The 24,126-nt window shown below is 46.9% G+C and overlaps 1 protein-coding gene across 1 annotated transcript in view; it reads right to left on the reverse strand.

The window, feature by feature from the left end:
* NOBOX (NOBOX oogenesis homeobox) overlaps positions 1-24,126 on the reverse strand; it is a 498,422-nt gene that overhangs the window by 333,582 nt on the left and 140,714 nt on the right. Inside the window, exons 2-3 of the mRNA XM_069649778.1 lie at positions 18,167-18,823; positions 6,477-6,583 (exon numbers count right to left, since the gene is read on the reverse strand). Coding sequence (XP_069505879.1) covers positions 6,477-6,583; positions 18,167-18,823 — 764 coding nt within the window. The remainder of the gene's footprint in view (positions 1-6,476; positions 6,584-18,166; positions 18,824-24,126) is intronic.

Raw genomic sequence — 24,126 nt, forward strand, 5'->3', positions numbered from 1 at the left:
TTGCCAACAACAGTATCCAATTTCTTGTTGACTCGCGTAAGAATTAAAGTGAGTGGAAGTTGTTCGCTGCAGCTAAAATGTCCGAACAATGGAAATGTAGCGTATAATGTGAAAGTCATTTTACTTGCATGAAAAGCTAATGTTGCTTAAACCCATTGTTCATACCTTAATAGACTGTCACTGCTTGAAGCAGTGGCCGCGTGTCTCCAATTAAGGAAGATGAATGCTGTGAAGTGCATTACCAAACACCTAACCTTGCTAATACAATTGTTGAAATATTGTAGCAGTCCAACCATGTGGAGTACTGTGAGACACAGGTGACTGTTCTCACAGTGGATCAAGTAGAAGTAAAGTTGTTGAAGAGGCAGCAGCAGCACTGAGAAGTCATCCTGACAAATATGCCATTATGAACTTTAAAACTGTTAACCAAGAACTGTATATTACTGACAGTTGTGGATATTGCATATTTTTGGAACTGTGGAAGGTCTTCTGGAAGAGGTAGCAAAGCATTTAGGCTGGGATTACCATTGGTGCTGGAAGTGGATAGTGTATATTTAACCAAGGAGAAGAGATTTTCTATCTTTGGAACTTTGGTTAACAAAGCTTTACAAGAACTGTGTAGTGATTAGCATTGCTTGTGTGTGCGCGCCGTCACGTGAATCTCTGTCCCTTTGTTATGATTCAGGACAGAGGGGTTCGCGTGATGGCAGCGACGGTTAGAAGAGGATAGCAGAGGGAGTGGTTGTTCCAGTGGGCTCGCCGCAATAAACTTGAAGAAATTATCTACACTTACCGCCTCCATTATTCCTTACATTTGGTGACGAGCACTCAGGCGAACCCGCGGCAGAGGACAACCCCGCAGCAGAGCACACGCGTGCCCGCTCAGGTCATAAGGACCACCGGTGTGCTCCGGCGCCTCCTGCCCCCCCCCTGGATCGAGGGAGAGAGCACAGTGTGAGGCGCCACCGGGGCCTGCTGCCAGCTCCCTTTCCGGCAAAAGTTCAGAGGCATCGAGAAGCGTAGCTGAGAGCTCTGTCCCCGCTTCCCGTCAATTGATATCTCTTCCAGGTGAGGAGGAGCACAGGGACAGCGGGGAGGAGTTTGGGCCGAACAAGAAGCGGGCGGTCCTCCTGATCACAAAAGCAGCATTGTGTATAACGGAGCACCCACACAGACCACGCCCTCCTCGGCACACCCATTATTACAGAGAGAACTAGAAAACAAGCCCAACCGCCTCACGAACTCAAAGATAAACAAACAATTACACTAGACCAAGACTGTGCCGGAAAATAACAGTACGGAGTGGAGAGCATGCAAGAGATGTGAAATACGATGTGCACAAGCATATACAGTGACTGAGAATAAAAAGACACAGATTACCTACTGCTCCAAATTAAGTAAAAGGTGTGTCTAAGAGTATTATAAATACTGCAATTTTTTTTAAGATAGTCTCGAGGATCAAAACACTGTAGCTATGGCTGCAGCTAGTATGGCCCCGCCTCCACCTTTTTTAATGGAACCAGGTGGCCCGCCAATAAGGTGTGACAAGTTGAAAAAACTTTGATACTTATCTAGTGGCAATTGGAGGGGATACATTTGCTGCTACGAGAAAGGAAGCAATACTTCTGCACAATCTAGGCACGGAGGGTCAAAGTGTCTATGATGGCTTGCCACAAACCCCACAAGGTGGTCAGGGAGAGGTAGATCAGTATACCCTGGCTGAGAAGAAACTGGAAATTCATTTTGAGGCTAAGAAAAACATAACATCTGAGAGGCATAAGTTCTTTCAGAGAATACAAGACCCCAGTGAACTTGTAGAGAATTTCATAGCAGCATTAAGATCCTAGAGCCATACATGAATTTGGTCAATTAACAGATTCGCTGATACGGGACCAGTTAGTACTTTGTACTAATAACATGAAGATTCAAGAAAGACTAATAACTATGGATGTGTCTCTAGGAGTAGCACTGGAGACTGCCAGAGGCTTAGAGCAGACACATAAGTACATGTCGACTATGAAGGGGGACAAACAGGAAGGAGAGGTGGCAGCAGTGAGGGGAATCTGAAGAATTAATATGAACAGAGACCAAGTGCTATAAGTGTGGCAGCAATCGCCATATTTCAATGAGTGCTTTCTGTCTGGCGAGAAACATTTCCTGTTTAAAATGCAAAAAAGGGGACATTTTGCAAGAGTCTGTCGAGAATCAGGTCAAGTGCAAAACATTGAACCTGGAGCGAGAGTCCCAGAACAAGGAGACGGTGTGAGCACAGTCCAGAACATACAAACCAAGCATGTGTTGGATATAGCTGAAGTTTCCAATAGAGGAAGTGCCCCTACCAATGTATTTCTGATAAATGGAAGAGTTGTTACATTAAAGGTAGATAGCTGCTCACCTTGGACTCCAGTATCTAGAAGAACATATGAGAGCTGTTTGCAAGGGAAACTCACTGAACTGAAGCAGCACAGCATTGAACCATATGCTTACGGTAATGTAAAGATAGAGGTGTTGGGAAAGTTCCAGACAACCATCAAGTACAAAGGAAGAAGTTGTGTATCAGAAGTATATGTAAAACAAGAAGGTTCTTCTCTTTTAGGGTGGGGTGAGCAACACAAGCTGGACATTCGAATCGAAGCAAATGCGGAGGAGCCAGTCACAGCTGCAGAAGTAAAAGACAAGTGGGAAAATGAGTTTTCAATGGTATTCCGAGAAGATCTGGGGATGCTCAGAGGGTTTGAGCATGAAATACGGTTGAAATCTGGGGCAATACCAAAAGTGCACAAGGTGAGACCAATACCTCACGATTTGAGAGAGAAACTGAAATCCGAGATTGAGGATTTGTTGCGGAAAGGAATCATAGAGCAAAGTGAGATTTCGGAATGGTTATCTCCTATAGTGGTGTCCACAAAACCAAATGGACAAATAAGACTTTGTGTGGACATGAGAGACATTAATATGAACATACTTGTCGACAGACATCTGTTGCTGATAATTGGGGATGCGTTGTCAACTCTTAGAGGTGCCAGAGTGTTTTCGGTGATCGACCTTTCTCAAGCATATCACCAGATTCCTTTAAGAGAAGACTGTCAACATCTGACTGCATTTATAACGCCCTTTGGTACTTTCAAGTATTGCAGAATGCCGGTTGGGCTTGCCTCAGCGGCTTCAGTATTTCAGAGAGTGATGGACACTATTTTGGAAGGGATAAAGAACATTGTAGTGTTTCAGGACGACATACTTGTATATGCAAATAGTGTGGCTGAACATGACGTGTTTTTAATCAAAGTATTGAGCAGGCTATCTGAAGCTGGTTTGATAGTGAGAAGGGATAAGTGCAAGATTGCTGTTGAGAGAGTGGAATATATTGGACATGAAATTGATGAGTGTGGGGTGAGACCAAAGAAATGCTTGGTGGAGGCGGTAAAGAGTGCACCAGTACCGTCAAACAAGGATCAAGTAAGGTCCTTTTTGGGTCTTGCTGAATACTATCATACGTTTGTTAAATATTTTGCCATGGTCTACATTCCCATAAGGATGATACTCAAAAAGGGAGCCAAGTTTGAATGGACTCCAGAGTGTGGTGTAGCTTTTGAAAACATTAAGGAAGCTATTAGAAAAGCTCCCTCCATTGGAATATTTGATTCATCAGATAAAACAGTGTTGGTTGTAGATGCAAGTACATTGGGTCTAGGAGGGACCCGAGTACAATAGGACAACGATAATAGGGAAAGAGTCATTGCATTTGCATCAAGTGTATTGAAGGGGGCGGAGTCTAAATACTCTTATCGAGAGAGCGACGTTGGCTATGTTCTGGGCCATCACACACTTTAAGTACTTTTTGTGGGGCAGACGTTTCGTCGTTAGATCTGACCACAAACCTCTATTGCAATTATTTGAGAGTGGAAGGTGGGCCTTAGGTTCTCCCAGGATAAATCGGTGGGGTCTAGGGCTACATGCATATACCTTCGAGGTGAGTTTTCTGCCTGGAAAAAAAAAATGTAGCAGCAGACTGCCTATCCAGGCTGCCGATTGGGGACACTCAAGTTGATGTTGGTGATGGAAAAATGGTGTAATCTGTAGTAGCTGAGGTTCTGGGCACGATTAATCAGGAGATATGGTCTCAAGGAGAAGATTCTGAGTCAAGGAGTGGACAGTGAAGGGATGGCCCCAAAGGAAAACTTTAGAAAGAAAATTTGACATATGGTGGGAGCTCATGGAAGAATTGAATATTTTTGAGGATAAACTAAGGAGTGGGAGGTGTATTGTTCCCCCAGAATCTGTCAGGCCAAGTCTGTTAGAACTTGCTCATGAGGGTCACCCGGGGGAAGGAGCTATGAAAAGAAAACTTTGTCAGAATTATTGGTGGCCATGGATTGACAAGATGGCTGAGAGGTGGGTTAAAGACTGCATGATTTGTCAGGCAAGTGACAAGACTAAAGTTGTATGTGAGACTCCACTGGTTCCTAATTCTGTTCCTATTCAACCTTGGTCCAAAGTTTCAGTCGATATCATGGGTTCCCATAAGGGGATTAGGAGGTGGCTTGGAGGTTTTTGTTTGTGTTAATTGATTTTCATTCAAAATGGATTGAATGGGAGGCGGTCAAAGAAGTCACAACTAGAGGATTGATAACATTCTTAGAGAAAGTATTTCTTAGACAAGGGGTACCAGCAGAACTAGTCTCGGACAACGTGGTTCAGTTTGTTTCTGAAGCAATGAAGATGTTTCTCAGTAGTTATGGAATAAGACACATCAAAACTGTGTTGTATCACCCTAGAGCGAATGGTCTTGTGGAGAGGGTCAACCGATGGTTGAAAGAAAGAATTAGCAATGAGAGGGGGGCAACCGTGGAGAGAGGTATTGAATTTGTTGACGTGGAGTTATGTAACCACCCCTCATTCAGTGACAGGAGTATCACCTTTCGTGTCCCTTAAAGGTAGGGAACCAGGGAACAAATTGTGTCCGGGTTGGTTAGGGACAGCCAAAGTGGTTCATGTGGATAGAGAACAAATAATGAGACTTATCAATGCTAGTCAAGAAAAAAGTGCAGCTGATTTCAGTGCGCGTGAAAAAGTAAAGGAACGTGAGTGGAATGTTGGAGAAAGGGTGTATGTAAAGAATCCTAGATTGGTGAATAAGTGTTTAGAAAGTAAATATTTGGGGCCAAAGAGGATATTTGTGGTCAAGAAGTCTGTAGTAATTTTGGAAGGGGTGAAGTGTGGTCCAAAGGGAGAATTGCGAAAGCGTATGGAACGAATGAAAGAGTGGAGAATGCAGGGCACCCAAATAGAAAAAGAAGTGAGAATGAAGATATGTGTGGTGGGAATAAATTCAGTGTTCCTTGTAGGATGAGGTCCAAACCGGTCTGGATGAGAGACTATAGATCGTGATTGGTTAATGTTTTGTGTTATGATTTATATATGATACTTCTTATTCATGCTATTGCATTTTATGTTGTTTCTATTTTGCTATTTTATGCATATTTTATTATATTAAATGTTTGGGGTTATTTTGTTCTCCTAAGGGGGAAGATATGTAGTGATTAGCATTGCCTGTGTGCGTGCGCTGTCACGCGAATCTCTGTCCCTTTGTTATGATTCAGGGCAGAGGGGTTCGCGTGACGGCAGCGACGGTTAGAAGAGGATAGTAGAGGGAGTGTGGTTGTTCCAGCGGGCTCGCCGCAATAAACTTGAAGAAATGATCTACACTTACCGCCTCCGTTATTCCTTACAAACTGGTTTGAGACATTTCTTTCTTTAGTTGAACGCTAACAGAATTGACCTTCAGGTGTCCTATGGATTGCGAGGTACAGCTGTGGAAACCCAAAATGGGTAAAATCATGACACTGCAGCTGGAGAACAAGAGTACTAGTGGCAGCGAGCAAGGGATTGGAGGGCGAGGACAGACGACTGCAGGCAGAGGAGCAGGGGTACTGCAGCCATTGCACACAGGGTTAGAGGGCAGAGGGTAAAGTGCTGTCGGCAGACAACAGAGTTGGAATAGAAGCAAGGACTGGAAACAGCAGCAGCAGGACACAATGGGACACCACGGTTCACAGCAAGAGAGGCAGTATGCAAACTCAGTATAAGAGCCCTGTGCTCCTGTAGGCAGCTGCTTAAATATTCACATACCCTATTAGGAAATAGTCCTGTTAGAAGTACCGGGAGCAACACAGGTTGAATGTGATTGAAAGTGAAAGCAGCACTGAATTATAGGGATTCTGGGGATTGTAGTTCTCAGACTGCTGCAAAAGAATAGCCAGGTAATGAGAACTGCCAAAAAGTGCATTATGGGATATGTATTGTGTTAAATGAAATTGGGAAATGCCACGGTCTTCTAAAGAAAATGTAAAGTCAGAAATATGAATGTGTATTGTACACAGCGGACTGTGGTGATGAATGACGAGTCCCAGTTAGTCCACAATGGACGGCCCCTGCTGTTAGAGTGGCAGGGTCATGACACAGGGGGACAAACTCACCATAATCCTCTGTGGAGTGACACCAATTTCGCTGGCGATTTCCTTGCGCTTTTCGCCATCAGGGTAGTGTTCCTCCTGAAAGGCTCGTTCCAGCTCCTCCAGCTGCTCTGAAAGAGAGGAGGGTGTTGAGAGGAGACTAATAACAAAGTGAGTCCTGGAGAGGGCAATCTGGACTAACCCCAAGGCTTGTAATGGACCACACATCAAGCATCGGAAGGGCATGGTGGATAAAAAATCAAAATGTGGAAAGGGCGGGAAGTGGTGAGGAGCGTGAGGGGTCAAAAAGAGAAATATGCTGAAAGTAGCAGAGAAGGAAGTGTGAAAGCAGAAGGGAGAGAACCATGAACAAATAGCAGAGGTGCATGTGAGGGCAGCTTAGAGGGGCCAGAAGCTATTTGATACTCTGGACATTTTTGGGGGTCACATAGAGGTGGGCTTTCTTATACCCAGGGAGACAGGTTTTGGGGACGGACACAGACACACACACAGTTGTCTAAGAGGCTAGAGAAGGAACAGAACGAGACGAAGAAACAAACGTAAAAACTCTGGAGTGGGAACTTTGAGGAGCAGCAAGGGCAGAGCCTGGGTAGCATGGACTGCCAAAAAACTATTGAATAACTCAAAGCTAGCGGGATTTACCATGACTGGGTAGCAGGTGGATGGACCAACTTCCTCTGCACCCCACAACTATTTACCATTGTTTTGTAATGCATTTCTTTATGGTGTTTGACATTTTTGGATATAATGTCACTGTGTGACAAGTTTACTGTAAACTATAACACCTAATAAAGGTACTTATTGTTTCCTAATTGTAAATTAGAGCGCAGGTTTTGGAGATATTAAAATCACAAAAACTCTGTTGACGCATTGAAAGTGATACTGTCAATAAAGAAAGACTCACATTTCATTTGAATTCAAAAGACATTTTTTAATCACTAGTTATTTTCAAAAGACGTAAAACATTGATTTCTAACCCTCATTATTTTTGTCCAAATAAGGTTTTATTCCTCATTCAAAATCCAATCTTTTACTTTAAAATAACCTTTTCTCTTTCATCTAATTTTGGTCTACCCATGTTTCCGCTACCAATCAAATGTACATGTCAAAAACATCATTTATGTTGTGCAAGTTGACTTTTTAACTATGGCACATTTACCACCATATTTATAAAGGAGGTGGGAATTTTGAACAAAACTAAGTGCACTTAATGGAATATACTGCAGATGTCATGGCAATTTTACCTTCCACTGAATACCGCAGGAGAGACGGGACAGCCATAGGTATCATGGGACCATAGGCAGCAGTGCAGGGGAGCGCAAAGCATGCAGACCCAAGACAACCATATCAAGATCAGAGCTGCTTGATCCCCAAATGGCGAGCCTACTGTTTCAAGCTTCAGCGCGCAGGGTCATGGGGCAGCAACGGGTGAACAAAGCACTACTGGATACATGTGGGACAGGAATTCCCATTGACCATGACCCAGTCAAACAGACCCGCCGCCAATATGCCAGAGTCAATCCCTCACGGCCTGCGACAAGCTTCTCAAAGCGTCACAAGACATGTCCAATACGTTTCCATTTGGATTATAAAAATATATGCAAAGAGAGTTGGGGGTCCATGTTTAGGGGTGGTTCCAGTATTCTTTCCCTGATCCTTGAAGTGGGCTTCAACCGCCCTACTTAAACAGGTCTGGTGACAGTACAGATTCTCTATAGTGTGGCAAGGTCAGTAATCTGACCTTATCAAGAGGGGATGGGGGACCCCCCTCAGCCTGTGGTTGGAGGCCTACCAGGGTGTAAGCCAGAGCCAGACCCACCCGAGAGGGGGAAGGTGCCAGGTAAGTTCCTGGCCCCACTAGTGCCTGTATGTGCCATGACAGTGCCCCATTTGATTACCCCAAACCCCCTGAAAACTATGATGGACTATTTTTCTCTTTTGCTTTCGTTTAGACCATATGAGGAGATAGCCAAGTCTGGGTAGACTGCGTGCAAGACAGCAACCCACCAGCGCCTGTAATCAGACAGCTACAGTCATCAGACCGCGGAGGCCAGCAGGAGAGAGCGAACTGCTTAAGGAAAGGTTGGAAAGCTCGCATAGCTGCCAGGGATGCCACACATCTCTTCATAACACCTGCATACGTCTTGCTCAAACAGCTGTGCCCGATCTGCTTCACATAAATCATTACTGACTGGCCACCGAGTGGCTTTCTAATGGAAAACAAAGTGGTTATGTATGTACAATGAATCCCGCCACAAAGTGGTCCCCGAACAGGAATTGGGACACTCTCCAATGCAGGCTGACATTGACACAGCACAGCTGCTCTGTGTGGAAGACAGGTGCAGGGCTTAACCCCCTATTTGTAAATTGTGACCATTGTAACACCTTGCAGGCGGGGAAGTCAAGACCAGATTGGCTAGGCCAAGGAGCCCAATGTCAGTAGAAGGGGGGGATAAAGCAGAGGACAGGAAACAGAAAGGCGTGGGCTGTTCGGGTGAGGTCAGAGGGAGAGGTGGCAGAACAAGAGAGGAGGAAGCCATTGAAGTACTGTGGAGTGGTTATACATCTTGAAGAAGCTGAAAAGCCACTACAGTGTTTTTGTGGATTAATACTGAAACATCCTGAGAAATATACTATCCTTGAAGGAAATGTTGTGTGAGCTGTTGTAGAATGTTTTAATGTTGTCAAACAAGTGCTTTTGTGAACTGGTACAGAAATCGTGGTTAATCACTTATGAACTGTTGGTTAAAACAAGCTGAACTTTGGGCTATCAAATTGGAACCAAAAAGAGAACTAAAGTGGAACTTTGATACGAGACAGGATTTCCTTAACCTTTGGAACTGTTGAACAAAATCCTGCTTGAATCTGGGAATTCACCCAAGTTAGATTCTGTGATAAACCTAAAGGTATCACCCCTTTTCATTGTCAGTATCCAAGTAAAGAAACACCAGTACTAGGAAGAAGTAGTACTGAGATAAGTAGGCCACAGAAAGTGCCACAGAACTGCTGGAAATGTTCTAGTTTTTGCACATTAAGGAATGCTTGCCCAGAAATAAAAAAAACACCAGAATCAAGAGCACGTTGTTCGGAGTAGCCATAGCAGCAGCAGTGGTGGTTGTGGTGGCAGAAGCAGCAGCAGTGCTCGATAGAATTGGAGAGATCGTGGAAGTGGAGCGCGAGGAACAGAATGACAGGGCAGGAAGTTGCTAGCAAACAGAATTGCAGCGGACAAACGAGACGAAAGAAAGAGGCTGTGGGCGAGTCAACTGGCAGCCGCCTAGTGAGCAACCATGGAGGAGAAGCACGGGATGTTGAGAAACCGTAGAAGCTGAATGTCAGAAGTGGCGGTGGTAAGAAACTTGCAGAGCAATCCGGAGCCTGGGGACAGAGAGAGTGAGAACAGCTGGAGACACCGACAATGCGTAGAACGACATCGAACGCTCGCAACCCATGAGATTTTAGAGTCCGACGCTGACAAAGGGTACTGCACAGCAGAATCACCAGGGAGCTGGAGACGCAACGCAGAACCACTCTACAAACGGAGTTTGCCTGACCAGAGTTGTTGCTGCTGCAGAGCAGTAGGGCTGAGTCCTGTAGCAACAGGGAACGCAGACCTCTACGGGACCCCCTGGTGTCCTTTGCAAACCGCAAGAGTGTGCCACAGGCTGGAGTAGTACATTGCCAAGAATTCTGGTGAAAACCCGATGGTCCTCCCAGGGAGCACAAATTGCAGGTACCGATTAGGGGGCGGGGAGATGAGAACTTGACTTTGACCACAATTTGAAATGAGACAGAGGTGAAAGAGTAAGAAAACCTGACAAATATTAAAGAGAATCCCCCTTCCCGTACCCCCAAGAAGAATCTAAGTAACTCAATGGTGAGGAAGGATAGCTCAGGGGCAAAACATTTGTCTTGGAAGCAAGACAATGCAGCGCACCACATGTTCGAAACCTGATACCACGCCTAGAAACCATCGCTGATATTACGCGCGTTATAAAATAACCATTTAAAATAAAAGTTACTGAGCCGAACAGGAACTTACACAGGCAATGAAAGGACTTGCTTGTAACATTGAAAGCACTCCTTTTCCCTCATCCCAGAATTTACTTGGCAAGCGAGTATACCAAGGTTATGTGCCAGCCGGAAACCTGACAAGGAGACTAAGCCGGTGGAAGTGCCTGTGCAAACAACAGGTTCAGATAGGGTTAGAACGGGAGTGAACCAGGACTGTAAAAAGCAAAGCCAGTCTGCCAAAGGCAGGAAAAGACAATAAAACAATTGCTCACACATAACAATCCAGGAGATGTGGATTGCACCCCATGACAAAATATTACCACTCACCAGAGGAAGGACGTCACTGCCTCTAGCAGCGACTAAACCAGCAAGTACGAAGACCTTGAGTTGGTGGGACTTCGCATGAGAACTGTGTTATTTGAATAAAAGCACTTTGGGCAAAAACCAATCTTGTGTCTATCTCCTCACTCCAACCCCTCAGTTCCTTGAGAATGACTCCCCCTGCCCCCCCTCATCTCCCCCGAGTTGTCCTTTAACCTCCACAAGCACTGGGATTATTCACACCACTTAGTGTGCAAACCGTGAGATTTTGTTCCTCACTTTCGGCGAGTAATATGCAGAACCTGGTGTCCCAACCCTCCATCACGGGCTCACTGGCATGGTGATGGCATGGTGATGGCTTTCCGAGCTTCACTGCTCTCTCAGGTAATTCTTCGTATTCGGCTTCTCGTTGCGGTGTGAGCAGCTCTGCCCCTGCAGCAGAAGGGTATTTGCCTAACATTGCGGCTTCCCTAGCCGGCACAAAGCTTCTCCGCTGCCCCGCGTACCAGTTCAGAATTTCTGGTGCCCTGGGGATGCATCTCCTGGTCGGCCTCTGCCTTCCCTTTTCTCCGTGCTGTGGCTCTGCCTCGCTCTCCACTCTCCAAGTTCCCAGGTTGAGCTAGGGAGATTTCTCTGCTCTCGTCTGGCGTCTGCGTACTCGACTGCCCGCTTTGCAACTTGGCTTCGCTCCACTTCCCAACCTTCCAGAGTGAATTGACTTCCATATTGACGCTTTCTGTTTCGAAACATCGCGCCACCTCCTGGACTCCACAAACAACTAGAGCGTATCCTCCGTTCCGCGCTCTGTATTGCTCCCATGCTCTACCTTGTCTCAGTCTTTTTACAAAAGATGCTTGCTCTACTAGCGGACACCTTCATTAAGAACCTGGTGAAGCGCGCCATGGGGCATTCTAATGCAACATTACAGTATGCTATAAAGGTCTGTGGTATTTAGGGGGAAGGGGCAACACCATCTTCCATCTGGCGGCGCCTCTCCAGACTCACAAGGGTCGGCCCCCCCACATTTGGTCCTCCCTCAGATAGTCACCGCCGGGGTCAGGATCAGGCAGCTTCTGCATTTCCATGGGCACATGGGGCGAGACATCGCCAGGTTCATCACAGTCGTCTTTGCTCTTCTTCGTCCCAGTATGAGCCAAGGATATTTCGCCTGGGTAGTCCCCACTATCCCTCCTCTTGGTGGAAGTTAAGTGCTGGGTTTTGCAGAGACACATGGATGTCTGTGGAATGGAGGGGATGAGTGTGGAATGGGGTTTAGGGTTAGGAATATATGAGGATGTTGGATGAGGCGTGTCATACCGTGTTTCCCATAGATGGTCATCTTTGTCCCTAGAGGGGGAGTCTCTCCCCATCAGATCCTTCCGCTGAGTACTATCCCCAGGGGGTCTATCGGGTGCCTGCCTCACCACCCTAGCCTCATGGAAAGAGGCTCCCCCTCAGAGAGAAGTGATGACATCTAAGGATTCGTCCCAATACCCGGAGACTGAGTGAACTGAAGGACACTCCCATCGTGCTACAGGCCTGAGATCTTACTGATGGAGTAGGGAACTGGACATTGGACTTTGATACTGGGTCATCCTTGCCTATGCCTCAACACGCAATTTCTGTCCATCTTCCATCCTGACACATATCTAGAACCTTGCACTTGTGTTTTGTTTACCCTTCACTAGTTCCTGTTGGGTTTCACCCAACCCTTTTCACCAGGGGCGTAAACTCATTGTTAATTAAACACTGAGGACTAGCTTTGAGCTCTGCATGAGGAAAGACCAGGATGAGCCTAGGAGTGGTGTAGATACTTCCTGCACTCACAATTTGTCTTGTCCACTCCTGTTAATTGTTTCCACCGCTGAGGCAAGTAGGCCACCCTGTTCCGTTAATGCCTTTTTTACCCACAGCCGCTCAGCTAACCTATCCTACTATCCAAATAAAGCTGTTGAACCTCATCCCATAACGTTGTCAAATGCTCTGTTCTGTCAACCCATATTACTCAGGTACTTAGGAATCCAGATGTTTCTATAGAAGCAGGCTCCCTCTATCCTGAGATCTAATTCTTCACTGCCTTCCTTATTTTAAGAGGCATACACAGCTGGAAGGTGGGGAAAAGGGACTCCTTAGTCTCTGGAAAAGTCAGAACAACGCCTTTGCTGATCCGTGGCTGTCATACATGTGCCTATAAGCAGAGTATGAGAAAGTCAAGCTTAGTGGAAGCTCTTTCAGCGGTTTCAGCTCGTGCGGGCCATGTATGGAATGATATAGTTGATGTCTAACTAGCAGAATGTAGCCCTAGGTCTGGTGTCTTGCATGACTCTTGCTCTCACTTTTGTGTATGAGTGATTTGTCCTACATACAAACCTCCACTTTGTTTCCCCATATAGTCGGCTTGTTCCATCTTTTTCCTTCCATCTTTGCTCCGTTTAATTCTTTGTTATATTTGCTGAAAGTGGATAGGCGTGTACACTTTGGAGAAACCAATTTAGTGGGAACACACCAACTCACAAGGAACGTTCAAAGGCCTTCTTTGAGATTTCAGCAAGGGGGCTCACTAAGAGCCGTCCCTCTCTCTCTCATCTCATGTGAGCCTTTTCCTCCCTAGCTCCGGTGTCCCTAAACGCCAGGAGGGTCGCTAAAGATCATTAACCCCTACCATCTAATATTCTACCTGGCTGGATGCGATAGCCTAAAGGCAAACACTTCCCTCTCTAATTCCCTCTGGGGATTCCCAGGTGGAGCCTATGCAGGGGTCCCACAAAGCTCACATGGTCTTTCCAGTTATCCAGGTTCCTTTCCTTTCACGCCCTTCTTTTCTTCTCCATTGAACACAATGTGCCTGTCTGATCATAGCACACCAGGTCCGTTCTCCTGCTACGTGCACACAAAGAGCCCCCAGGGAGAATGATAATATTTCTAAAAATGATTTTCCTTTGCCTCCTAGTAGTGGCTACCAAAGTACACAAACCTGAGTACCAAGCAAACCCCATGCAGGTGAACCAATGAACAGTAGACAAATCACTGGCCCGTCCATCCTTTGCCCTCACAGGTGTAGCTTCTCACAGGGAGTCCATCCTCAGGGGAGGGAAATGGGGCTATATAATCCAGCTTCTCAGTCAGGTGGTGTGTGTAGTTGTGGAGTGTGAGGAAGGTGTCTGGAAGAGGTTGGAGTTTGAGAAGTTTGGAGGATGTTGGAATGAGAGGAACAAGTTGGAGAGTGTGTGGAGAGAGATTTGGAGAAGGTGGTAGAGGAATCTATGTTGGGGATGGAGGGTCAGAAGCATGCCAGTCAGACTAGGAAGGTGTGAGAGGGCCAGAGTGGTTTGCATCAAGGGCAAGGCCATGATCCAAAGAGGTCAAGCCCATGAAGAGGGGAGGAATGAATGAGGATGTGGTATTGCATTGAGGGGGGCAGGGCGGTAGAGGAGGGGGCAGGAGTCAGGACCTGAATGGGACAGAGGTCCTCCATGTCAACATAGCGGAAGGAAGAGAGGATGTGGGAACTCCTTCAACCCGGACCAAGTCACAAGCCTACGTTGATCACCGAAGAAGGGTACCGGGAACAGAGTGTGAAACTGGAAACGGAGGAGAAGCTCTGCTACTACCTGCAGCTAGTGGGGTTGTTCCAGAGAGAGTTCCTGGTGAAGCATAACCTTGAGACTGCAAGTGAAGGGACGTTCCCCAGACATTGTGAACTCTATCCAGTGGCACTTAGTTCAATGGCCAGTTAAGAGCAAAGTCGCCAAAATGTGAGGTTTGCTCAAGAATAACCTGTAGGATAAATTAAACAAAAATGTTTAACTATACTTTAGTGTTTAACCTTTTTGTGAACCCCCCTAGACAGGCCCACAGCTGTTGGCGAGCTGTGATAGGAGTCAGGAGTTGCACTTTTCTCAGTCTGCCTATTGTGGTGGATGGCCCGGCAAGGACAGCAAGGAGACTTATAAAAAGGGGCACAGCACGCAGTTCCAGGAGGGTGGTCTTGTGATTGCAGTGCTGCTGGGAAGGGAGGGGTGCATCAAGGGGGGCTGTGTTGAGTTCTGCTCAAGTGACCCACATGGCATGGTAGTAGGACATCTGTGGGACCCTCATCAGCAGATGAGGGCGCAGGAATAGTGACTCATGTCTCCGATTGACATCATATGCGATCATCTGCACAGGCAACACCATGGTTTCTTGAGGCACTCAAATTATACGGCAGATACTACTATCTTGCAGCAGGTACTGGTATCTTGCAGCAGGTACTGCTATCTTGCAGCAGGTGCTATCTTGCAGCAGGTACTGGTATCTTGCAGCAGGTACTGGTATCTTGCAGCAGGTACTGGTATCCTGCAGCTGGTGCTATCTTGCAGCAGGTACTCCTATCTTTCAGCCGGTGCTGCTATCTTGCATCAGGTACTGCTATCTTGCAGCAGGTATTGGTATCTTGCAGTTGGTACTGCTATCTTGCAGCAGGTACTGCTATCTTGCAGCAGGTATTGCCATCTTGCAGTAGGTATTGGTATCTTGCAGCAGGTACTGCTATCTTGCAGCAGGTGCTATCTTGCATCAGATACTGCTATCTTGCAGCTGGTACTGCTATCTTGCAGCAGATGCTATCTTACAGCAGGTACTCCTATCTTGCAGCCGGTACTGCTATCTTGCAGCAGGTGCTATCTTGCTGCAGGTATTGGTATCTTGCAGCCGGTACTGCTATCTTACAGCCGGTACTGCTATCTTGCAGCAGGTACTGGTATCCTGCAGCAGGTACTGGTATTCTGCAGCAGGTACTGGTATCCTGCAGCAGGTACTGGTATCCTGCAGCAGGTACTGGTATCTTGCAGCAGGTACTGGTATCTTGCAGCAGGTACTACTATGTTGCAGCCGGTACTGCTATCTTGCATCAGGTGCTATCTTGCTGCAGGTATTGGTATCTTGCAGCCGGTACTGCTATCTTACAGCTGGTACTGCTATATTGCAGCAGGTACTGCTATCCTGCAGCAGGTACGGCTATCTTGCAGCAGGCGCTATCTTGCAGCAGGTATTGGTATCTTGCAGCAGATACTGGTATCTTGCAGCAGGTACTGATATTTTGCAGCAGGTACTGATATCTTGCAGCAGGTACTGCTATCTTGCAGCAGATATTGCAATTTAAATAATAAGAAAATCCATCACATCTATAGTAATTAACATGGGAGAGAGGACTAAGTATTGATGGATTTGCTAGCATCTGGGATTGTACTCAAACCATTGTTATGGAATGCTACCAAAATACAGGTTCAGGCACCACTGCCAGTAAAGCTTGGGGTTGGAAATAAAATAAGAAAATTCATGGCTGCAGCCCACGCCTACCTGTGATGCTCTAGGCCAGGAGTAGGCAACCTTTGGCTCTCCCGGATGTTGTATATGTGTGGAAGCACACCTAGAACAAGCTCTGCCACTGGCTCAGGAGTATGAAACTCAAAGGGCGACCTGTAGCAGGTGGTTCTCCATTTCACAGCCTGACAAAAAGCCTAAGCAAGGGGGAATAATGTCTCAATAGTCTTTGGAGGGTGAAGATATCTAAGGCTGGCAAATACCCCAAGAAAAGGAGGGGACATACTTACTTTTTGGCATGTTAAGAAGCAAGCAGGGCACTGTATCCCTAGAAAGCGGACTATTGAGAAGCAAGCAGGGCACTGTATCCCTAGAAAGCGGACTATTGAGAAGCAAGCAGGGCACTGTATCCCTAGAAAGCGGACTATTGAGAAGCACGGAGGGCACTGTATCCCTAGAAAGCGGACTATTGAGAAGCAAGCAGGGCACTGTATCCCTAGAAAGCGGACTATTGAGAAGCACGCAGGGCACTGTATCCCTAGAAAGCGGACTATTGAGAAGCAAGCAGGGCACTGTATCCCTAGAAAGCCTAGAAAGCGGACTATTGAGAAGCACGCAGGGCACTATAGCCTTAGTGATGCTACCATGTCTCAAAGCTTCCTCAATCGCATTACCAAGTCCATGAGAAACCAGTGGCGAACTCTCCAACAAGGCAGCAGACTTCCCAGTGCCCCCACAAACATTGGTTGTCTTTTCCTCAGACTATCCCCAATATACCCCCCCCGGAGTGCTTTGAAGTGGCTGAAAAGGAAGCAGCATTCAGTGCCCAATAATAAAATCTATCTCATCCGTAATAATTAACACAGGAGAGAAGACTAGCTACTGATGGATTTGCTAGTATCTGGCACTGTACCCCAAACCCCGCAACCCGGATGACAGAGAATGCACATGTATTCATTGGGGTGCATTGCTATTGATCTGTCCAAGCGCTGACTTGGATGGATTGACTTCTCTGGCCTCACTCTATATATAGCGCCCAATGCTGAATCTCCTAAATGGCCAGCTTTGTTATTTCGATAGGGAAATAGGGTTATTAGAAGGACCACACAAGTTTGTTGGGCCAGGTTGCAATCACCTTGAATTCCTGGACATTGGACATTGCTACGCTGTATTAAGGCGTCTGGCTTTGTGATCTATTTTAATTGTGTCTGGATCCAGTCTTCAGAGGGGAGTTTTGACCATGTTTTATATTTTACCAGAGAGGGAAGGAGAAGGAGCCATTGCTCTAGTTTGTGCTGAACTCATTTGAGTAAAATGTTGTGGGAGAGTTGCCTAGTTCTCCACTAAGCTTAGAACAACCCTCCTTATGGCGGAGGGAAAGGTAGCCTCACACTGCTAACCTTTATCACCACTTATTCTCTGCGTTGCTTATACAAACTATTGCAGTTAAGCATCTGATGGCGCCTGGACTACATCTGTGGTTGCCCAGGAGCCCCCACCTCAAGGTGTAGGTTGGGCCTTTTGGGAAAGCATTAGAAAAGCCTGTTCATGGTCTATAGTCATGATTTAAGTCCTTGCTCAGTTCACATGATTTAGCGTGCCTCCTTCCTGCAGAAGCCCACCTAGATGCCCCCAGATCAGAAAACACCAGAGTCTCATTTCTTCGTGTTCTCCATGAGGGTAGTCCACGCTGTTTTTTGATGAGGTCATCAGTGAGGGACTATCATGTACCATTGTATCCTGCAGGCTCCCAGTATCCCAGAGCGTGTCTACTAAACCATGCATAGGCTTTTCCAGTTCAGAAGCATTTACCCGCTAAGGGAGCCCATGTCATGCGCACATCAGGGAATTCCCCTGGGCAGCGGAACATGGGGGCTTGCAGATTCCTGGGACACATGTAACACAGTCTCATGCACAGCAAGAGTCAGGAATCATAATGGGAAGGAAAGGAACAGACATGCGGAGGAAAGCCAGTTAGAAAAAGCAGACAGTGCAGGCCTTACTAAAAGAGAACAGGGCAGTCAGGAGATAGAGGCACGCCTTCCACCAGAGCTTACCAGCACTGTACAGGGTCCGGGTCTTCTTCTTTGCTGGCGGCAGCCCCATCTCTTCAGGGAAATCCCGCTTCTTTTCAGCCTTGGCTGCATCATACACAAAGGAGGAGAGCCGCAAGGGCCCCCGTGCTGTGGTGCTGGCAGCGGCGCAGCGAGCGGAGCGACGTGGAATGTTGCCTGGGTCTATCTTCAGGTTGACCGCCTGGAACTGTGACAGTCCCAAGATGTCACCGGGCGCAGATGGGTGCAAGTCCGACTCCTCCAACTCCCCAGCGTCACTGAGGTAGTAGGCCACTGTTTGGCCCGGGTGACCCGTGGCCTCTGTGGCCCAGCTGCAGTGTGTGGCGGTACTGGGAGGCTCCTCAGGCAAGCTTTCAGTCGGGTCCGCCTCGGTCACCTGAACCAGGCAGTACTCCCCCTGTGCGGTGTCATCTTCAATGATGACGGTGCGATAGGCTGGAGTCGCACTTGCCCCAGTGTCTGTATGAGAAAGTTCCATGTCAGAGCCCATCTCCGAAGCACCATCACTTTCATCTCCCACAACGTCCCCATCCAAGTGCTCATCGCAGAACAGGGACGGCTTCTGGAAAGGCCCGATCACCTCACCCTCACCCTCTTCCTTCTCGGATGCATCGTTGCCTCTGCTTCTTTTCACCGTCACTGCAAACAAATCAGAAAACATGGTTTACTTCTCCCACACGGAGCACGCTCCGCACCCTCTGCACACTCCTAAGGCTGGATAGCTAGGTACATAATGTACGGGGCTCAATGTGAAGGAAGGGGTCCAAGAACGACCCCAGGACAGTGGCTGCCGCGCAAATTGTTAAAAATCCCACTAGACCTGTATGTAGGGCGAGTTCCTTACTTTCCATACTCAACCCAAGAGAAGAGCACTCTCCCCAAGGTGACAGATGACCTAATAATTACCAGTGCTTTTTGTAAAATGGTGCATGTCGCCATAAGCACACTTCATATATGGTGCAATGCTGCCAAGCATGCACAGTGAAACTTTCATGTGCCATTTACTCCCAACAAAGTGTGTTTGCAGTAAATGGAAAATATGTTTCTAACAACCCCCTACTCGCCAGCAAGGTCGAGTATCATGCAAATCGTACTCGCACTTCATAAAAACTACTCGTCAATGCTAGTGGGCGAGTACACTTTGCGAGCCCGGAGTGGGTTTTAACTGCTTGACTACCGTCTCCCTCCCTTTAGGCAATCACAGTGCCGCACAATGGCTTTGGCTGTTTGGTACCAGTTTGCTGCTGTGGCTGCCCATATATATCAAAGGGTGCCACTTTCCAATACTTCTTTATGTGTATTCTAATTGCATCCCAGCAACAAAGAAAAGACACATCACTTTTTATTTTTACATTTGAGAAGAGAAAATCAATGGGAATACTGAAAAATCCATGAATCAGAAGGGCCCCTGGAGCTGCGTAGGCAGCACAAAATACAGTAGTAATCAATTATATGGCTATTCATTAATAACAATTTGGTACCATTATTGGGACACCCAAGGAAACAGTCAACCCAGCTCGTCTCCATCCCTAGGCCACAATCCCTGGTACATCTTTTCCCAGCCCTTCTGCACTCTCTGTCACAATGCAGCCAGTGTTTACGGGTTAGGTAGTCTGGGAACCTCCACAATCACAATATCAATTTCTTAGCTAGCACCGGGACCCTCCAAAACCATGCCGCAGCACCATAGCGAACCTCATTCATGCCGTTTCCACCACCCCCCGCCCCACCGGCATGAATGATTCACACCTCTCTGAGATTCACATGCCGAAACATGGTTCAATGTACCTGCCAATACTTTGCCCAAAGGTGCCAGACATTCCCACAATCCCATAGAATATGGACCAGCAATCCAGGGGCCAACCCAGAGTTCAGCATGTAGCCATAGCCTCCAGGCCTCTTTTTAACATCTTCACTGGCGTGAAATATGTTGTATGGGGTGTAAGGAAGGCATGGTATGGAAGTAAGACAGACCCAAGTGACCATGGTTCAAGGATGTTTATTTAACTTTCACAAGGGGGTGAAAAACACCTATCTAAACCAAAATCTACAGATGGGAGCCAGCTACAACCATCAAATAATAATAACGCAGTCCTAGTGGAGTCCTGTTAAAAAAAAAGGGCCTATAATAAAAATCCTATTGCCAATCATTACTGCTACTTTATAAATAGTGTGGGGGTAATGTTCATGAAAAAGAAAGAAGTTTTCACAAAATGATAAGTCAGGATCTTTGGGCCATTCACCTACCCTTCCCCACGTTTTCAGCACGGGGCAAAGCAGTTCACCCGAGCCAAGCACACACTCTGGCTTCCTTGACACGAGCATACACGAGTTCCGATTCCAGCATCAGGGCTTTTTGTGCTGAAGCCTCTTCTCCATCAAGGTCTCTTGATTCGGAGTGCCAGATGTACAAAACAAAAATAGAAAGTTCTTATTACTAGATGATTTGGGTGTCTCTCCCTGGACCTCCTCAGCTCAGATCCCTTCTTCACATTCAATTAGTCTCCTTCAGTTCACTTTACACTTATCGAAGACTTTCGAATGTGCACAGGGTTTAGCTTGACCCATTGCAGGACCACTTTGATACACAATTCCTTTTTTTAAATGCAGTTGCCATTCAGGTGGATACCTACCAGAGACCTTCAAATTGGCACCCACGTGGTCCAGGACCACTCTATACATGGTATCTGGTTTGCAGAAGTTTTGATATTGTGAAACCGGCGTTTGGTCCCGGCTGTGGGGAATGCTGTGCGAACTGCGATATTGTGAAACCCGCACTGTTGTAGACTAACAGAGTGACCCAGCGAGACGAGATCACCCTTCGGAAGCCACTGTTTAAGATGGCAAGTGCTTTGGAAGGTCTGAGCCCGGTTGAGGGGACCATCACGAAACCCAAAGGGGTTGTTTAAAAAGACATTAAGACTTTTGAATAATACATATAAAGAGATTGTGAATGACGGGCCATAGTAAACCCGACTGAGGGACGTCAAGAGTAAATTTGTGAAGAAGCTAAGTGAGCAACATTGTGGTGACAAGTATGAACCCGACTGAGGGATGTCTACAGCGAGTGGTTGGTCTGAGCCCGACTGAGAAGGGCTGGCGACAGAGAGAAGGCCCTCTGAAGCAAGAGACTTTGCATGAAAAGAGACTTGGGCACAGAAAGCCCTGATATTGAGAAAAGGAACTGTAACCTCTTGCTGGAGAAGCCCAGGAGTGTGCTGTACTCGAGAGTCCTGCCTTGTCCCGTGCTAAAGACGTGGGGAAGGGAGACCCCGGCCATACCATCCTGACTTATCATTTTGAATACTCCTTTCTTTTCTTGGGAATATGTAACCCACACTCTTTTGTAGCGTAGCGGTAAGGATTGGCAATAAGTTTTCTTAGTATAGGTCCTTTTTATTTGACTAGACTCCACTAGGACTGCCTCATTATTATTTGATGGTCGTAGCTTGCTCCCATCTTAGATTTAGGTTTAGATTAGGCGTTTATCTCACCAATTTTACAGTTTAACACCCTTGAACTGTGATCACTTGACTTACTTTGATACCATGCCTTCCTTACAATCCTCTGTCCAAAGCTAGCCTATCCTACTGACTGACCCAACCACTAACAATAAGGAAAACAGAACTACAGAAGTATTTTTACTCCCCACCCCCCCTTTCTTGGCTTGTGCTGCTTGGTGCGTGAGCCCCTCCCAATTGTCTCTCAAAGTCACCCATGGGTTCTTGTGTAGTTCAAACAAGTTCCTTAATGTTCTATACAAACGGGGCCCCCTCATTGCCCCACCAAAGACTTGCTCAGCTTAGAAACTTTGTTCCTTAAATGCAACTCTTCGATTTGGAAGTCATTCAACCTTGTAACTTGTGTCTCTGGCTCACCTGTCCAGGGCATTTCGGTTTCTTTCAAGCAATTGCTTTTCTCAGTCGAGCATGGACCTGCTGGCTCTACTGCCAGCAGCGGCTTATCAGGATTCCCCACCCTCCGCGAGCGTCTTGGTTTCTCAGCCCGCACTGGGCTCTCTGATCCTTCAGACCTTTATATTCTCTGGTGGCTATTACCCCCTTGCAGAGTCTTTGTTTCAGGTTCACCCCTCTCAGGCCTTTCTATGCCTTTTTGGTCCCTGTAGGCTTTTAACCTGTCCCAGTTTCTTGCTTTTCTCATGCCTCCATAAGCTACTGGTTTGATCGGCCCACAGAGGGCTGTTCGGCCTCACTGGCATTGTGGGTTGCATACTGTCCTCATGGGGTTTAATGGGCTCCTCAGTCCTGCATGGGTCCCCCGGCCTCATTGACCAAGTAGGTTCTGGGTATTCCTCACCCCCTCGTCGAGTGCTTTGGAGCTTTACTGTCCTCCTTCCAATCCTTTGCATTAGCCACCTACCTGCGGTTCGACGGCATTCTTTGTTGGGAGAGGCGGCTGCTCCTGTAGCTGCAGAACCGCTATTCCATGGTCGTTGGCTTTCTTGCAGCAGCTTTTCGTTTGGGCATTGATGCTCGTGTACGCTGTGATGCCACGTATGCAGCTGTTCAGTCTCTCACTTGGTGTCCTGGGCTGTGACTCTGCAATATTCTGCGGGCTCCGGGATTCCTCTGCCCGACACGTATGAGACTTTGTCCTGTCCCCAGCATGGATTGGCTTGTTGCTACAACTCAGGTTTCCACTGTGCGTTGCCTTGCTCAGGCTGGCTCTCTCCCTGAAAAGATTGGTCTCAGGCCTTTTATGTTTCTATTTGAAATGAGAGATGCAACACCAGTGGACCAGTGTTTCTGGCATCAAGGTGGGATCAGCAGCCAAGCCAAGCACAGGTACTGGCCTGTGTACAATGTTATGATGTTCAGCTCCCATGTAGCCAAGCAAGTGGCACTCTTGTGTTAAGATAAGAGAGATGTTACAAATGTTTCACCTGGGGATTCCATGTCCCCGAAAGGGGGGGGTCATGCCCACCGAGATGCCACTTGCACTCTCCCCTATGGAGTGTTTTGGGTAGAAAGCTCACCTCCCTAGTGCCAAATGGGGTGGCTCTCCCTTGAGAAGAAGGACCAATTCCAATTCGTCACAGTGGTTTTTTTCAGCAGGTCAAATGACAGCCATTCAGCATCATTGTACACACCGCCAATCCATCACGCCCAACATAGACACCAAGTTGGCCAAAATAAGGGGCGATCATCCAGGGTAATCCAGTGGTTCAACCACTGTGATGCTTTAAGTCTAGACATTCGGAGCTGCAGTTTCTAAGAAATTCCACCAGAGAATTCCTTCCCCTTTTTGTTCGGTCCCTGAACACCGAAGCCTCTGTTGGTAATGGCCCAGATTCTACTGCCTTGGCTTGAACCCGCACATCTTCATCAGTCTCTGCAAGCCGTATGCAAACATGTCTTGATCAATAGGTGGTCAATAGGTGATGCATAGACCTCTCAAAGGCGGGCAGTCAAGACCTGCACTAGCCTCTGTGTCACAACTGCCATATGAACTCCCTCATCAAATTTGGCAATTTCTTTGCACTGCTAAGGGTAGCATGGACAGCACATAATATACCGCCGGGTGATCACTTTTTGACTGAATTGGTCTTTCCCCGGAGGAATACCTTTAGATCCTTCCAACGGTTCAGATAATCTTTGAGCTTGTCTAGCAAGATCACAGTATCGGTACTCATTGTAAGCAAAGCTTCTGATGTAATATAAAAACCTAAGCAGATCTTTGGGCACCTCATTATGGGACCGTTCCCTACTATGTTTCACTAGCATGCCACAGACATTGGCAGAATTTCCGATGTTGAGTTCACTTGGGTCACTCCAAATTCATCTAGAATCTGCATGCAACAATAACATGGTGGAAACATCCCTCATAACCAGCAGTATATCTTCTGCATACTTCCAGAAAACTGGAGGCCATCTCCATACGACAATACCATGTTCAAATCATTACATCGCACCCCAACAGCC

This window comes from Ambystoma mexicanum, chromosome 3p, assembly GCF_040938575.1.
Source record: "Ambystoma mexicanum isolate Mex_15411 chromosome 3p, UKY_AmexF1_1, whole genome shotgun sequence".
In the NCBI taxonomy this organism is placed as follows: domain Eukaryota; kingdom Metazoa; phylum Chordata; class Amphibia; order Caudata; family Ambystomatidae; genus Ambystoma; species Ambystoma mexicanum.